Genomic DNA, 18,163 nt, shown 5'->3' on the forward strand with positions numbered 1-18,163 from the left:
TAACTATACAGAACAAACTGATGGTTACCAGGGGTAGGTGGGTGGAGAATGAGGTGAAATAGGGGATGCGTATTAAGAAGTGCACTTGTCTGATGAGCAATGGGGGATGTATGGAATTATTGAATTACTATGTTGCACACCTGAAACTAATACACTGTGTGTTAACTATATTGGAACTAAAGAATGAATGAATGAATAAATAAACAAAATTTGCATTAGGATAGATGAAAAAAAAATCTTATCTGTTTCCATGGCTTTAATATCCACTTTATGCTAAAAATTTCCAAATCCCTATGGCTAGCTCTCTCCCCTAAATTCTATACAGGTCCATATATAAAATGCCTTGTTGACATCATCTGTATTTAGTTGTCTCCTTAAAATCATCTCTCCCCTTCCCATCCTTTCTCCCCAATCATTTTTTCCAGTTACATTCTCTATTTTGGTAAATTGTACCAACAATCCATCCACTCAAGCCAGAAATCTAGGACTCATTCTCTTACCATGAATATATCCAACATTATTTATTTAGTACCCATGACATGTTTCCAGTCAATGTTGATTCTATTTCTAGATTCCATCCAATTCTCTAATCCCATTTGCCACCATGATTTAATCCAGATTACTAACAGCTTCCCTCTGGTCTCTACTTGCATCTTCACCTATTAGACTATTGGGGCTGGAACTACCTCTTTAAAAAGTAAATCTTCGTATGTCACTATCCTGCTCAACCTTCAAGGTTTCCCTTTGTGATTATAAGAAAATCTATCATCTTTAACACTGTTTACCAGGCCCCGGTGGGTCTGCCCCACCAACATTCTTTTTTAGTTCTTCGAATGCTATAATCTCGATATCTCTGAATGCGCTGTGTACCCTTGCGTAAAAACGCTCAGACTTCATATTGCTTCTTACAGGTCACTAGTTTTCCTCAAGGAGCCCTACTCCCCGCCCCAGATTACCTTGTTCTTCACATCTCATATAACACTCAGAAATCTGCATCCAGGCAATTAACTGTACAAAAGATCAATCTACTCCATCAGACTAAGATTAGAAAGGAACAAACTACATACGCCTTATTCACCACTTAATTTCTCAGTCCCTTAAACAGTGCCTAGCACAGCGCTGGCTCTCAATAAATGTCTGTTGAAACAATGATTACACTCACCCTTGCATACAGCCAGGTATTTTGAGTCTTTCCCTAATCCTCACTCTATTTTCTTCTGAGAGAAAAAAGTAAATCTCGACCGTTACCCTCCAAAAGCATTTTTTTCGGATGAATGAATGAATGACCCAGGGAAGAGAGGCTGATTGTAGGTCACTGGTCTGTTTAAGCGCAGGGGTTGGGAGTGGAGAGTTGTAGTAATAGCGTCATGTGTAAATAATCCGAGCAGATCCAGGTCCCAAGCCTAGCAAGCACGTGCCGCCTGCAGAGCGCGGAGAGGGCGGGCACCGGGGAGGAAGGTCCCAGGCGGCCGGAACGTGCTCGCGCCCGTGGCCGCCGCCCGCGCCGCGGCCGCCCGGGTCTCGGAGCGAGCGCACGTGTGCCGGTCGGACCCAGCAGAGGCAGTGCCCGGGCAATCGTGAGAAAATGGAGGGCGAGGCGCTATTTAGGGGTAGGGAACAGTGTGGGTTGAGTTTCGCCCAGAGAGGTGAGAGCGGGGAAGATCCGAGGGCCAGAAAGGAGAGAGGGAGGATCAAGAGCTAGGTAAGGCGGGCCCACCCAAGGCTTGGGAGGGAAGGGGGCGGGGCGGGAGGAGCCGCGGAATAAAAGCGCACCGGGGACGAGTTGTGAGTTTATTCCGAGGTCCGGGTCGGAAGCGCTCACACCTGGAGTCCTGCGAAGGTGGGTGGAAGGGCGGGGTTTAGGATTTATGATTTAGGATCCCTGCCCCGGGTACAGCCCTGCCCACAACTGGCTCTACCCTAGCACAGCCCGACTTCCTCCTCCCAGCGTTGGCCGCCTCACCCTTGCCGAACGCCAAATCCGCCACTAGCGGGGCGGTGGAGGTGTGGCCTCTTCGCTCCGTGGTCGGCGCTTGGTCGGCGTCCGCGTCAGCCGGGGCCCAGCGCGGTGACGCAGTACGTCGACGTAAGTGACGCGCAGGCCCGGGCCGCTCCTCCTTCGCTGAGTGAGTGCCGGCCCGGTCGGGGCGGGGGAGAAGAGGGAGGGCGGGGGAGGGAGAGGCGACCCGGGAGTCGTTGTGGGCCGCGGGCCGGACCGGGTCCGGGGCCGTAGGAGCCAGGGCCGGGCAGAGGGGCTTGGCGGGCCGTTAGGGCGCCGCCACGGCTGTCGGGTCCCTTCCCCTGCCGGACTTGCGCGCCCCGGCGCCCGGAGCCTCCGGCGCTCTGCCCACCCCGCTTCAGCTCGCGTCTCCCGACTCCAATTAGGTCAGGCTCGGAGTCCCGCGGCCGTGGCTCCGGCCCCCAACGCGCGGCGGCCACCCGGCTCGCCTTTCTTTCTTCCCTTGCCTTCCTCTCCTCTTGCCTCACCCTCCCCCCCGCCCTTCTTTTCACGTAGCTGGGGTTTTGGGTTTTGTTGTTTTATGCTTTAGGGGTTTTGTGCCTCGGCCCGAGCTTATGGGTGTACATTATCATGCTCCTCTTTTGTAGAGCAGCCCGACGGCCATGGAGGCCGAAGAGACGATGGAATGCCTTCAGGAGTTCCCGGAACATCATAAAATGATCTTGGACCGATTGAATGAACAGCGAGAGCAAGATCGGTTTACTGACATCACCCTGATTGTCGATGGTGGGTAGGGTGGTGGGCAGAGCAGTGAATTTGTGGCTACCGTTCTCTCCCCTTCCCCCGCCCGCCTTTTATACCCAACCCTCTGTGGACTGTGCCTATTGAGTGTGCGCTGGGACGAGGGGGGACTTGTCAGTGGCCACTCACATGGACCGTGTTGCAGAAGGCTAGTTGGCTAGTCATGCTTTCAACATAATCATCACATCTTAACTTGTTGCAGCCTCTTGAAGTTTCCCTATTGCACACATTAGTGTAAGATGATGGCGTGGAGATAGAGAGGATGTCTCTAAATGTTTGGTTAATAGCTTTCTGCTCATAAACTTCTTTGAGGAGCCTTTCACAACAATCATTTGAGAAGTGTTGATTGTTTCTACCTTCCCAAATGGTCTTGGAGGGAGAATGTGAGACATACCTTTGCAGCATTTGTACCCTCTTTGGGTACAAATCAAATGGGGTCTTTACCAGTGTTAGGAGTTGTCATTATAATGGAGACAAACATAGCTTGGGTATCTTTTCTGTTTAGTGAAAATAGACTCCTCAAGGCAAGCTATTTATTATAGATCTGCTTACTGTAGATCTGCTGCTTCCAAATATTAGGCATATTAACATGTTTTCCATAGCAGATACATCCAGCATTATGTTTATTTATTTTTATTTTTTTTTTGTCTCTTTCCAAGTGATATATAACTTTTTGGGTTGTGTTTATATTTAGCAGTTTAAACTGAATCTGATATGCCTTTCACTCTTTAGTAAGAAGCTTCTCTTATCTCTTTTAGTTTTATAAACTGGCTTTTATAAATTGACTTTATGAGGTCTTTGAGGTAAAGATTTGGGTTCACGTCTAATTGAAATTGAAATTTATCAAGATAGCTGCTTAGAATGTTCTGACTTTAGTTTCGTAATTTATAGTCTTATGATTGTATTATGAAGAAAGATCTTTATATAATTTACTACTTTGTTTTATGGTTTTACTTTTGATTTTTGAATACATATGATACTTTTTTTTTTTTTTTTTTTTTTTTAAATCTAGGACACCATTTTAAGGCCCACAAAGCTGTTTTGGCTGCTTGCAGTAAGTTCTTCTACAAATTCTTTCAGGAGTTTACTCAGGAACCTTTGGTGGAGATTGAAGGTAAATGCTTGTTTTTGTTTGTTTGTTTGTTTTTTAATTAATTTACTTATTTGGAGAGAGGGCCCATGCGTGTGCACACATGCAAATGGGGGAGGGAGAGGCAGAGAAAGGGGAGGGAGAGAATCCCTGGCAGCCTCCTTGCTGGCAGTGCAAGCCCGACACAGGGGACAGGGGACACAGGGCTTGGGACTGGATCTCACGAACCCATGAGGTCATGTCCTGAAGACGCTTAACCAACCGAGCTACCCAGGTGCCCTGGTAAATACTTGTTATAAATACAATATTTAGCAAACATTATAATTAATGAAGAAGTGTTAATTTAGCAGGATACTGTAGGAAATAGGTATCAGTGGTTCCTATTACTTGACTGGATAAATTGTTCTTTTGACACTTGAGAATTCTTGCTTTCCGTAAAGTGCATGGTAAAATGATCCGCCAGGGAAAACCCTTACTTTAGATGGTAGATGTTGATCTCATAAAAGAGTCTTTTTCAACTTCTGAGACCAGTGCTCACTCTTTTGAAAACGTGTATTAGAAGTGAATTCCCATTTTTGTTCGGTGGGCTTATGTTTCAGACTGGTGGGGATGCCGCAGGTTACAGTAGAGCTGCTTTACTAGCAGAGGTACTTACGACATGCACAAGATGAAGTGTGCTGCCACGATATGGAAAAGGCTAGGAAAGATGAACCGAAGCAGCATTCAGAAGTTGTAGTGGATATAGAGTCTGGGATGGAAGGAATCGTTCAGTAGATACACTCTTAAAGTAGAAAGTGATTTTTGCACTTGTTTGACTTTTGTGATAATAGCTTCCCAAGTGCTAGCTATAGTGCTGTTTAGGTGCATTTTCTGAGGTTTAAAGCAATCCTTTGAAGTAAGTGGTATTATTTCCAATTTATACATCAGGGAACAGGCTCCAAATGGTTACTTGCTCAGTGTTGCCCAGCTAGTAAGGGATTCACTTTGTGTATTAATTACCATGCTTTTGTCTTTTGATATGACATTACTTACCCCTCCCCACCATCCAAAACTGTAGGAAATACTTGTCTACATAAATACAGAACTTTAGCTTTTCCAGTGTTCTTGAGCTTTGGTTTTGTATCTTCTTCACTGTGTGTGTGTGTGTGTGTATATGTGTGTGTATATATATATATATATGTTATGAATGAGTTGCCTAGAAACACTGTTCCCTTGGGAAAATTTGGTGCCCTGGGGAGTAAAGAGAATGTGAAAACTTAAACATATTCCTTTTGGGGAGGTGGCTTTACATTCCAGTTTAGCATTCTGGCTGATACATCCATAGATAATCTTTTCATTATCTGTGATGGACAGTCACAGGCATAATGGAAATCCACGAAGCTTACTAAAGTGAGAATCTAGCTGCCTATACGGTATTAGTTCTGTTACAGGGCAAGATTTCATCCATTTATTTACCTGAGGTACTTTGTGATGCCAGGCAGGTTACTTTACCTTAGTTGCATAGACAGCTCGCCTTGAGGCAGGGCTGAGAGGAATAAAATTTTCATCTGAAAATTCCTCATTTCTTTATAGGCTTGTCACAATTACTTGAAATAACATGTGCAGAGCTCTGAGCATAGTGTTTGGTACATTGTCAAAGTTTAATAAATTGGGACTGTTTGTCAGAATTAATACTTGTTATGTGTTATGTACTGGACCCAGGAAGTGAAAATTGATGAATGAGACAGACTTTAAAGAATTTGCAAATTTAATCACAGATGAGCAACAGATGCAGAAAAGAGAGCAAAGAGTGTTGCAGAGACTTTTATTGTGGAATGGTGTCGCCAAGGAGGGAGGACGAGTGGTTTAGTCTACCTTGGTGAGATAAAGATTTCAAAGAGGAGCTGACTTCTGCTTTTTAAGCAAATAAGTGGCCCAGTCTAGAATATGCATTGCTTTTGGAACAAGGAATATACTTGGAGAAGTAGGGTCTTTTCTTCTGGAGACTAATCACCTTGAGATTCTCTTGTACTCCTTAGTACCTCTGACCTGCTGCCTTCATTATAGGATAGCACATACGAGCCTTCAGTACTTAACATGACAAATGAGAAAGTGTAAGAACATTTTCTGTTTTTGTTATTTGCCAGGTTCAGGTTTAAAGAATCAATTTGGCTCAGTGTGTTTTTGTTTTTCTTTGGTGTTTTTTTTTATTAAAAAATTGTTTTTAATGTTTTTATTCATCTTTGAGAGAGAGCACATGCACACGTGCATGTGAGCAGGGGAAGGGCAGAGAGAAAAGGAGAGACAGAATCTCTCCACACTGTCAGTGAGGAGGCTCCACACTGTCAGTGAGGAGCCTGAAGTGGGGCTCAAACTCATGGGCCACAAGATCATGACCCAAGCTGAAATCAAGAGTTGGACGCTTAACTGAGCCACCCAGGAACCCCTTGGCTTAGTGTTTTCTTTCTTTCTTTCTTTCTTTTTTATTTTTTTAACATTTATTTATTATTGAGAGACAGAGCATGAGCATGGGAGGGGCAGAGAGAGGAGACACAGAATACGAAGCAGGCTCCAGGCTCTGAGCTGTAAGCACAGAACCCAAAGTGGGGCTTGAACTCACAAACTGCGAGATCATGACCTGAGTCAAAGTTGGACACTGAACTGACTGACCCACCCATGCACCCCTTGGCTCAATGTTTTCTTAAGCCCTTAACTTCAGGATCACTGTACAATCTGTCTAAGTCACTTGGCTATAAAGAAAGCCCTGGACATGTCATTAGACAACCTGCCTTGTAGTCCTGGCTTCACTGTTTTGTCAGTTATATAACCTTGGACGTGTTGGCTTTTCTTTTTCATATCTGTGAGATATGTCAAGTTAAGTTTTCACTATGTCACGGACATTTTAATGTTATGACATGCTGTGCTGTTAAAATCCTCTGGAGAATGCTGCTGTTGTTGTTTTGATTTGGTTTTGTTTTTAGCAGGCAGTCAGCCTGGTTTAGGTTCAGTCTGGGCTTATGTGGGCTGTGGATGCAATGCCAGTTTATTTTTCAAAACCTTTGTTGTGCTGCTCGGGTGCCGGGTGTGCCAGCCTGGGTCCACATCATAGTGCAGGTCTCAGACCCTTTACTGTGCTGCCTCAGGTCAGTTCCACATGTGTAGCTCAGTGGCTAGTGCTAGGCTGCATTCACAAGGACCTTTCTCTAGCTCCCTCTTCTGACTTCTGTACTTTAGCTCCTCGGGGCAACTTTTCCTGATCCTCTGGCTGGAAAACTGGGATTTTTAGCTTCCCTGTGCTGACCTAGACTTCCTGTAGTGGGATCCATTTTCTAGACAAAGTGATGAAAGGGGGGAAAAAAAATTCTCTCCATGTTCTTGGAGATCATTGCTAGTTTTCTGTCAGAAAGAAGAACCTTTTCTAAGAATTAGTGTCTGCCTGGCGGCCACCAGCCACAGGTGTGCAGCATCAGAACTGGGACTTGCCTTGAGGCAGGGCTGAGAGGAATAAATCCAATATAACCACCCCCCCACCCCCCCGGTGTACTCTCTGTTCCCTTTCCTGATTCTCTAGCCAGAGTTTTCTTCTGTACCTGCTACACAGTTACAGGATTTGGGGCTGTCTTCAAGTGTAAGCTGGGATTTGTGAGAGGAAAAATAAAAACCCGGAAACTCACTGCTGCTCTTTTGAGTTTTGATTTCTGTCCCCAGCCTGCTTGTTTCTATTTATGTTTCAGAGTCCTTATGTATTCTGCCCAGGATTTTTAATTGTAATCAGTGGACAAGATAGGGTGGAGTGTGCTTTCTCCATCTTAGTTATAATTTTAACCTCCCTCCGTAAAATATGAATAATGACCTCTATATGTCTAGAATGCTGCCCTGTTTTGCTTCTTCCTAAGGGAAAAAAAGAAGATTCAGGCTAAGGTGTTCATATTAACAGTTTCCTTAGATAACTCAGAAAGACTATATTCTCTTGCCCACTTCTGTTATGAAAGGAGCAAGGGATTAGTGAAGTAGACTGAGATTTGGAAGTTACCAAAGTAGTCCTGATAGAGAACCAAGTGTTTTCGCAGCTGTGCATCATCTGTCACCACATCACTTCCCTGGGCACATGTTAGCCGTTTGGTCCATGTTAGCTAATTAGGTCAGTAGTTTATTCCTAGGACTAGTGCTGGACTGGCGACTTAAGCACCTAAGGTGCTTATAAAAAAAAAAAAAAAAGTTTCCTATCCCGGTTTTGATTCTAAGGATCGGAGACCCATGCTTTAAGTCTGCAATGATTCTAATTAAACAAAATTGGGAACTAAGTCTGTAATTCCTTATTCAAATCCTTGGAGGCCAGATGTTTCTTGAAATTACAAATTTTCTAAAGATAATGCAGTCTGTGTAGTACATTATACTCCCAGTGGGGTCTAGGGGGGTGACATTCTATAACCAAATAATACTTCAGCAGAGTAGCATACTAATATTTACTCTAAGTGGGATAAAGACTAAAAATAGCCTGATGTCCATTCAGATCAAATATTGCTGCCAAATTAATGGGAAAACTTCTGGTCTTAAGAGATTTGGGGGACTTTGGAATTGTGAATAAGAGATTGTGGGCCAGTAGTGAATTAAGCTGTGGATATTCAAACTCTTCTAAGCAGGAGTGTTTCCTGCCATCATCTTATTTAAAAATCTTATGTTGGGGGCGCGTGGGTGGCTCAGTTGGTTAAGCATCTGACTTCGGCTCAGGTCATGATGTCACGGTTTGTGAGTTTGAGCCCTGCGTGGGGCTCTGTGCTGACAGCTCAGAGCCTGGAGCCTGCTTCAGATTCTTTGTCTCCCTCTCTCTCTGCCTCTGCTCTCTCTCCCAAAAATAAATAAACATTATTTAAAAAAAAAATCTTATGTTGGGCTTAAGAGTCGAGCCATCTGTGTTTGATTCTAGTTTCATCTCTTCAGTAACTTGCCAAAGTCACAGTTATTAACTTCTGTGTGCCTCAGTTTTCCTGTCTGTGAAATGGGGATTATTATAGTAAGTTCTCCATAGGATTGATATGAGGATGGAGTTAATACTTGTGACGTGTTTAGAGTCATGCCTGGTATTTGTAGTATTATATGTGTCATTCCATTTCGAGAAAAATACACATTTAAAAAAGTTTTTTTAATGTTTATTTTTGAGAAGGGGAGGGACAGAGAGAGAGGGGGAGACAGAATCCAAAGCAGGTTCCAGGCTCTGACCTGTCAGCACATAGCCCAGCGTGAGGCTCAAACTCATGAACTGTGAGATCATATCCTGAGCTGAGATCAAGAGTCAGACACTTAAACGACTGAGCTACCCAGGCACCCCAACAAAGGTGTTTTGTTATACTTTTAAACATTTGATCAAAACTCCTTAAATTTAGTTATCTGTACCTCAGGCTACTCTCATATAATAATGAATACCATGGTGAAAAGACAACAGGAAAACAAAGATTTAGGGGAGACCCAAATAAAAGCAACCTGAAAAGAATGCAGTCATTTTTAGATTTCTTATTCAGGTATATAAAGTACATAGGAAGAAAATAAAAGTATTTTTGTATTTGCAGTTATGCAAATTGTGTGCAGTTTAGACTTGGGCATTTCTTAGTGTAAAAATTCAGTGTTGAAAGTAGCTTTCTCAGGGGCGCCTGGGTGGCGCAGTCGGTTAAGCGTCCGACTTCAGCCAGGTCACGATCTCGCGGTCCGGGAGTTCGAGCCCCGCGTCGGGCTCTGGGCTGATGGCTCAGAGCCTGGAGCCTGTTTCCGATTCTGTGTCTCCCTCTCTCTCTGCCCCTCCCCCGTTCATGCTCTGTCTCTCTCTGTCCCAAAAATAAGTAAACGTTGAAAAAAAAAAAAAATTAAAAAAAAAAAAAAATAATAAAAATTCTATGTGTTTAAAAAAAAAAAAAAAAAAAAAAAAAGAAAGTAGCTTTCTCTTGGAGTGCCTGGCTGGCTCAGTCGGTTGAGCATGTGACTTTTGATCGTGGGGTTATAGGTTCAACCCCCCACTTTGAGTGTAGAGATTACTTAAAATCCTTAAATAAAAGTGGTTTTCTATTTGTTTCTTTCAATAGATTTTTGTAGTCTTGCATTAGCAGACTGAAACAATAATATATAGCATTGAAGAGAACAAAGAAATAGAGTATCCTTTTGGGCCAAAATCTAACCATAAAACTTGAAAAGTTGGAATCATGGAAATTTAATTTTGGAAGTGACTTTAGCCCTTATTCACTCCTACTTTGTGTGTCTGCATTTTAGGGAGCATTGTTTTAGATACTGGGAGGTGAGTGTACAGAGACAAAAATCATTTCCCTCATGTAACTTAGAGTCCAGAGATGCCCATGGGTTTTAATTACCAGGGGCGCCTAGGTGGCGCAGTCGGTTAGGCGTCCGACTTCAGCCAGGTCACGATCTCGCGGTCCGTGAGTTCGAGCCCCGCGTCGGGCTCTGGGCTGATGGCTCGGAGCCTGGAGCCTGTTTCCGATTCTGTGTCTCCCTGTCTCTCTGCCCCTCCCCCGTTCATGCTCTGTCTCTCTCTGTCCCAAAAATAAATAAAAAGTTGAAAAAAAAAAAAAAATGAAAACTAATTACCAGAACAGGTACAGAGTTCAGCCTGGGGGAAGTATTAGAAAGTTTCATTAAGGGTGTGGCATTAGAATTGGGCCTTCAAGGGTGATAGGACTTATACAGATACAAACTGAGCATTTATTAAGGAAGGTGAGTGTTAAGGCAAGGAAACTTTTAGAAGTGAAGGGTTTGTTTAAAGATCAGTATATAGTATGGGATTGATACAGTTTAAAATTTGGAAGGGAAAATAGTGGTAAATAGAAAAATAACGTGAAGTACCTTGAAATAGAGGCAGACTGGTTTGGAACTTTTTTGCTGAGCTGTGGAAAGCCCTTGAAGATTTGGAGCTGAGTTGATGTAGTGATCCCTGGCAAGAAACATAGCATGTCTGACATGTAATAGTTAGCCAATTCATGTATTTAAGTGATAGATTTTACTATTCAAAAGAGTATTAGGAAACCTTTGGGAAAGATCTTAAAGTAATTTGGTAGGAACTTTGGCTATAGTATTACTGTACTGTTAATGAGAATTCCACCAGGAAATAATTTTCTGAAATTCAGATACTAATCAGGTTTTGAACACTGAGCTTTTTTTTTTTTCTTTACTAAATGTTAGAAGTTTTGAATCAATGGGCAAACGTGCTAATGCACATCTTTTTTTTACAGGTGTTAGTAAAATGGCCTTCCGTCATTTAATTGAGTTCACATACACAGCAAAATTAATGATACAAGGAGAAGAAGAAGCCAATGATGTATGGAAAGCAGCAGAGTTTCTACAAATGCTAGAAGCTATCAAAGCCCTTGAAGTCAGGTAATTACTTATTTTCTTAGTGATGCACAGATAGTTCTGTTCAGTCATGTACATCCTATTAGTCAAGAATTTATTGTATGTGTTATGCCATAAAGGATTGACATTTTGAAATTAAGAATATTTAAGGATCTATAAAATTCTGGATACTGATTGCTCTTTCTTTCACACTTGATTTCTTGTCCTTCTGTAAGAACTGCTAAGGGTAATTAAAGTAGCATCTTTTGTATCTAATAAAATCGGGAAGACTAGGCAGCTTTTAAGGAGTTGTTTTGTTGGGTTTGAGTTGTTAATTGTACCAAGCTTTATTCTAAAAAGAATTTGGCTTACAAAGATTAACATAGTCCTGTTTAAAAATAGTGAGGAAATGGATGAAGATGAATAGGCCACATGAGGTGATAATCAGTGAAGTTAGAAATACAGTAGCCAATATGCATGGCATTCAAGTCTATATACTTGCTAGGTGGGCTAAATCTAGCTCTGAATTCTGAAGCACCTAATGGAAAGAAAAAGGAAAGAAAAACCTTAAGTTACATTACTCATGGCTATGAGAACAAATCAGTTGCTTCGGAGCCATTCCTGGCATTAAGACACAAAATTTCTCAGCAAGTATTAAGAAAACATTAAATGACATAACAAAGACCAACATCTTGCATAACAAACAGTGGCAATATAACAGTGACCAGGGTGCCTGAGTGGCTTAGATGGTTATGCATCTGACTCTTGATACTGGTCAGGTTGTGATCTCGCATTTGTGAGATCAAACCCCTCTTGGGACTCCGTGCTGAGCGTGGAATCTGCTTAGGATGTTCTCTGCCCCACCCCTGCTCATGCACATGTGTACACACAGTCTCTTTTTAAAATAAAGATAATGCATATGTTAACAAAATAAAAATAAATACAGTGACTGAGAGCAAGAGTTCTGGAGTCAGGCTGCCTGGGTAATAGCCTAGCTCTCTACCACGTAATGAAGTTACTCAACTTGTCAGCACCTCAGTTTCCTCATCTGTCAAAGGAGGTAATAGTGGTACTTTCTACACAGGATTATTTATGGGCATTAAATGAATTAATGCATGTAAAATGCTCAGCATGGTGTCTGGTATAAGGTACTCCGAATGTCAACTGGCATTGTTATTAATATCTCCCGGCTGTGTTTCTTGTGATGTCATTGGCGTAACACTAAAGTGCAGTGTGGTAAAATCCATTTGCACGTGGGCAAAATAATTTAGTCCAACTTACTGGTATGGTTTAGTCAAAAGATGCAAATTAGAATAATTCTAAGAAATAATTGAATTATAATTATCCATAAGTACCATTTCTCCTAATGAACTTGTAATTAGTTTGATGACAGAGTTCAGGATTAAACCACGAGCTTGGTATGTATGTATTCTCTAATGCCTAGTGCCTGGCACATAGTATGTGTGTACACATTTGTGAATGGATGGGTGGGTGCATACCAGTTAAAACCAGGTCAACACTCCTGCAGAGAGAGCTGAGACCTGGGTAGCAAAATAGAGGTATGTTGAAGATAGTACCTGATGTCATACCTTTTCAGAATGAAAGTAGAAAGGGAATATAATACGGATAGGGCAACATCAGATGTGGTTAAATCCTGGCTGAGAATCTACTGAAAAAGTGTTCTATCTGTGTAGTTCTCCTTGCTGCTCATACTAGTAAGTTAGTATCCAGCTGTGGGGAAAGTCCTTGGCAGCAGAACAGTGGAACACATTCTGACAGTCTAGGTTGGATTTGGGAGAGTTAGAACTTGAGTTCATTGTGTATAGTCACTGTGAGATGAAGGTAAGAACAACTGGGCATGGCTTTTTTCCCAGGCCTATTTAGAAACTTTGGGAAGATTTATTATTATAAGAGTGGGATCCTTATAAGTAATTACAACCATCAGTGAATGCTTTTCAATGTAAATACAGTAACATACTGAATTGTTTCTTGAAGCAGTTAGGCATGCAGCGTCCTCTGAAGAGTTCTTTAAAGACAAGAAGACAGCAAGCAGCATTACATGTTGGCTGTTACGATAATGCAATTAAGGAATAAAAATTAATTTAGTTGTGGTTAAATTGACTGGTTAAGGCAATTCTATACTGAGAAGATTATTGTATAATTGTTTTGTGGATACAGAAGGTGAAATAAGTGCTCTTCTCACATTCACATTATGCAAGTATTTTTGGCATACGGTGTCAACTTTTTGAATGACGCTGAGGAAAATATTAGGGACTTATTTTGCTTTGCTAGAATTGTATTGTGTATTTAAAGCTGTGTATGAGAAGCTTCCTGATACTTGTTAGGGAGCAGCAGTTGCCTTATAGATTTTTCCTCGCCAGCCTATTGAAGTGTAATTTACATGTCAAACAATTCACCCAGTTAGGATAGAGTTTGAATTTTGGCGTTTGTATACAGTGGTGTAATCACCACCATAATCAAGACATAGGAACGTTTCCATCATTCTGAGTTTCTCATGACTCTCTAGTCAGCCCTAATCCCCAGCTTCAGTTATCCACTGCTTTGATTTTTATCACTGTAGTTTTATCTGGGATGTCATATAAATGGATTCCTACAGTGTAGTTTCTGGTTGACTTTTTTCACTTAGCATTATGTTTTAGAGATTTGTCAGTGTTGTCGTGGGTATTACTATTTCATTACCTTTTATTGCTGAGTAGTGTTCCCTTGTATGGCTATACCACCTGTTGATGGACATTTAGGGTTCCACCTTTTACAAATAAAGTGGCTATGCTTTCATTTCTCAGTAAATACCTAGGAGTGGAATAGCTGGGTTGTATGATAGATGTTTTTAATTTTTTTTTTAAGAAACCGCTAAACTGCTTTCCAAATTGCTGTGCCATTTTGTATTCCAAATTGAAGTGTATGAGAGTTCCTGTTGCTCCACAGCCCTGCTGATACTTGACATGATCAGGCCTTTTCATTTTAGCTGTGCTGATGTAGGTGTGTAGTGGTTTTAGTTGGCATTTCCCTTACGACTAATGATGAACATTACTTCGTGTGCTTATCTTCTTTGGCAAGGTGTCTGTTCAGATCTTTTGCCCATTTTTAAATTGGGTTTATTGTCAAGAACTGTGAAGGGTCTGGGATTTTATCCTATTTGCAAACTAATAAATTGTCCTGCCACTGTTTTTTGAATGCTGACAGAAGACAGGAGACTCCTGAGTCAGAGAAAAAAGGACTTCATTTCTCTCACAGCATAAGGAGCAGCATGAACTCTCACGTTCACATCAATTTTTCTTATCCTCCTTAGCCCACATGCAAGTCCCATGGGGGTGACAGGGTGGCCTAGGTGTGTGCTGTACTCACAGTGGTTTGCATCACATTTGAGGAACACTGAGCTGTAGAAAACCCAAATCTTTTATAATGAGCTATAGATGCACCTGTCCCCCACTTGGGGGAAGACCAGTTCTCTCTTCTAAGGCTATTTGCTATACAGGCAGCATTGAAAAGATCCAGAACAAAAGGCTATCAGTGTCTGTTTACAAGACATGCAGAAACATGAGGGATCCATAACTATCTTCCAACAATATCCTTGTTTCTATATTATTTTAGCTTCTGGTAAATTGTTCCATGAGTACACTACTCTGACCACTCTGATTAATCTGACCAATAGGGACTGGGTCCTAATCCATTGAATTTTTTTCACACTGGATTTAATGAAGGCAACTATAAACAGAACTTGAAGCAGCAGGATGTGGCCACCCTGCACCACTGAGCTTACCCATCCACCCATTTTCCTAAGGTCCTAGACTCAGCCATCTGAACAAATTCCTAGAAAGCCAGGTAGCTTTATTCTTTAGCCCTAAGTGAAAAGTGACCTTTTTCACTTAGCCCTAAGCATTAATCCAAGTATAGCAAGATCTTTTAGCACTTGCACAGTCCCTCATTGGCCCACAGGGAGGAGGTCTAGGGCAAGTCTATCCATAATAACTCTGGCCAGTGATTTGAAGCTGACATGAATGCCTTCCAGGGCCCAAGTGGTGTCCTTGATTACATAGGCTTATGTCAGGCACAAATTTTGTGCCGCTTTTTTATTTAGATAGTTCACATTGTTGGGAAAACTATGCGTGGAGCACACATAAATAACAAGTCAGTTATTCCTCCAGGAAGCTCCCCCAAATAACCAAAAGTTGCCTCGTTTTGGGGAGATCTCTGCAGTCATCTGAGAACTAAACTGATTTACTGGTGGTGTTTTGTTTAAACAGGATGATCTCTTCTACCCACTCCTGAAGTGCAGGTCATCATACTTTAGAGAGGGAAAGAAGTTAGTACCTGGCTTGCACATGAGAAGTATGGTCCTAAGGGATTATAGGTAGGTTGGAAAGAAAGTGGTGTTTACAGTTGTTTGTGCCCAGTAGGACCTTCATCAGTCAGGGGCACAGGCCTCAAATGTGGCTTTCCCCTTTCCATGATTGAATCTGGTCCTTGTTTTTAGAAGGGATTGTCTAAAGGTGGTCAACACCTGAGTTAATTACCTGAGTGGTAATTAATTATCCATCTCACGAACTGAGCCTCAGCTTTGGGAATGGTAGTGGGGCAAATACTTGTTTTTGCATGGAACATGCAGGAACTTGGCCATCCTCTGCTGTTTGCAGAAGACTTCTTGGTAAAGTTAAGGGAGATGATCGTCAAATCATGGTCTGAGTCATCTGGCAGGGGAGGGCAGATCTAGCAGTCAGTTTAAACGTCGGCTTGCAGCAGATGGGGAGAACTGCATCAGAGCATTTTCCTACCCAAGGAAGGCTGTGGGGGCAGTTTGGAAGGATAAGAGAAGGACAAGTCTCCTCAGGTGCCAGGACTGTTGCTCTCTCTTCACCTCCACAGAATCATTGTGTTACATTCTGGTAGCTATAACCTCATTCTTTTCCAGTCATCCATTCCTCTTACCCAGACCTTTCATCCAGAAAGGTCAGGGACACAAGGGCATTTTCATAAAGCTTCTAGACCCATTGTGTCTTCCACTTTGGCTCACAAGGGCAGTCTTAAGTGTACTTGGCAACCAGTATATTCAGCCAAGTGGTCATTATTTTAGGATGTAAGATGATGTCAGTTCAAAAAGAGACTCCAGATGGCTGAACTAGAATTAAGTTTGAATCTCCTAAGCCCACTTTTGACTGGGCTGTCACCTGGAAGAGATACCAACCAGGCTGTGCCAGGGTTGCCATTGTGGTGGGAAAGAAAAGGATTGTGTCTAAGAATGGTCAGGGCAGAATTCAAATTTCTAATTAGGCTTCTATAACTTTCCACCCATTTTTGTCTTGATCATTACCCAGGAAGCAGATGAGAAGAGATAATCTCTTTCTGGGGACAGCTGAGTCTGGTCATCACAAAGTGCCTTACTCAGATTTTTGGACAAAGGATGGGAGGGAAGTAGAGTTAGAAATCTTCCTGAGTCAGTGTTTGAGGAGGCTTTGCATTGCTGTCTGTATTACAAGTGTCTGTGGATGGTGGGGAGCTTAAAGGGTTCCTCAATACCTTGACTGTTAGCCAATTATTGAGTAGGTTTTGGCACAAAATTATCAGACTGCAAATGATCTAGAAAGCTAAACAAGACACAGATTAGTCTCAGGGGCCACAGTGGGGTGGCCAGAACCAACAGATCAGTCTGGAACCGCAGCATTGTGACCTTAAAAAGTGTCAACACTGGTGAGGCAGTACTGATGGTTCTAAAGTGGGGTCAGAGGTCCAGTGGCCTCCTTCACGGTGAGACAAACAGGCCAGCTTTCGGTGGGTGTCACAAGTCTGGCATCCAGTGGCAACTTCCACATTAGAAACATAGGCTACTTTATGCTTAATCTATGATGGTGGATATGTCACCATGTTCAGAATAATATTGGATCCTAGGAGTCCGTGATGGAAGTCTACGCAGTGCAGCATTGATCAGCCTCTTCCTTCTGGTTGGTATCTGTTTGGTAGAGAACGGGCCCTTACCATGGGCATGAATCAGTGATCCAGATAGTTTTGATCAGCAGCTGCTATTTGTTTCCACAGTTGTGGTCCTGAAGATAGAGGTCTTTAATCTGCCAAGATTTCTGTGTCTTCCAAACAGCTAGGCCACTGGCAGCAGCCCAGGAGTCAATACAGTATAACATGGTTCATTGTGGAGAATGTCGTCTAGAGCTATGAAGAAAGCTTTTGAGTTCTGCCCTCTGAGCACAGCAACCGCATCCACTTTTGGTTTTGTGTAGTTGGTGCTAAAGCTGAGCATTCGCAGCAGCCCAGGGAATACCATCAGTCGTGAGTTTAGCCAAACCATTAGTGAATCAAAAACCCCATTGATCTAGTGGCTTTCTTTGGGCCACTTAGGGCATCAGAGTGAGGGAGCAACCTTTTTTTTTTCCCCATGTAGAGCCAAGAGGTCAATTGCTTTCTTGAGTATCTTATTTTGAGAAATGAGCCTTATTTTGAGAAATGAGACTTAGTGGGCTTGTTTTACCTTGCTATTCGTTAAAGTCCTAGTTGACGTGCTCCCAAATGGCAATATCAGGCTAGAGAGCCTCAAAGCCTCACTGAATCAGGCATCAGTTTCAACAAGAGCCCAACAGCACACTGATCCTTTCTTTTCAAAGGGAGTGTGCTGTGCAGATGTGTCAGGGAATTGACCAGTACAAAACTACAAGGTCTACCTTGTGGGTGGAGCCTGCCTTGGTCAGAAGCTCTACTCTGCAAAAGCATCAGTGTCAGACTTGTAGTTCAGAGGGGTCATTAAGAGTTATAGGACGGGGCGCCTGGGTGGCTCAGTCGGTTAAGCGTCCGACTTCGGCTCAGGTCACGATCTCGCGGTCCGTGAGTTCGAGCCCCGCATCGGGCTCTGGGCTGATGGCTCAGAGCCTGGAGCCTGTTTCTGATTCTGTGTCTCCCTCTCTCTCTGCCCCTTCCCCGTTCATGCTCTGTCTCTCTCTGTCTCAAAAATAAATAAAACGTTTAAAAAAAAAAAAAGA

At 42.6% G+C, this 18,163-nt stretch overlaps 1 protein-coding gene across 8 annotated transcripts in view; it reads left to right on the forward strand.

Moving 5' to 3' along the window:
* The first annotated feature begins 1,498 nt into the window (after positions 1-1,498).
* Positions 1,499-18,163, forward strand: part of ZNF131 (zinc finger protein 131) — a 31,216-nt gene continuing 14,551 nt past the window's right edge. Inside the window, exons 1-5 of one of the 8 annotated variants that reach the window (XM_040496380.1) lie at positions 1,499-1,702; positions 1,949-2,086; positions 2,608-2,746; positions 3,774-3,875; positions 11,063-11,207. In XM_040496380.1, coding sequence (XP_040352314.1) covers positions 2,623-2,746; positions 3,774-3,875; positions 11,063-11,207 — 371 coding nt within the window. In that variant the 5' untranslated portion in view covers positions 1,499-1,702; positions 1,949-2,086; positions 2,608-2,622. Of the gene's footprint in view, positions 1,703-1,794; positions 1,841-1,890; positions 2,127-2,185; positions 2,747-3,773; positions 3,876-11,062; positions 11,208-18,163 lie in introns of those variants that run through there. The other 7 variants (XM_040496402.1, XM_040496410.1, XM_040496393.1 and 4 more) reach the window with 7 other exon arrangements.

This window comes from Herpailurus yagouaroundi, unplaced genomic scaffold (genome assembly GCF_014898765.1).
Source record: "Herpailurus yagouaroundi ecotype Mexico unplaced genomic scaffold, PumYag 29, whole genome shotgun sequence".
Lineage (NCBI taxonomy): Eukaryota > Metazoa > Chordata > Mammalia > Carnivora > Felidae > Herpailurus > Herpailurus yagouaroundi.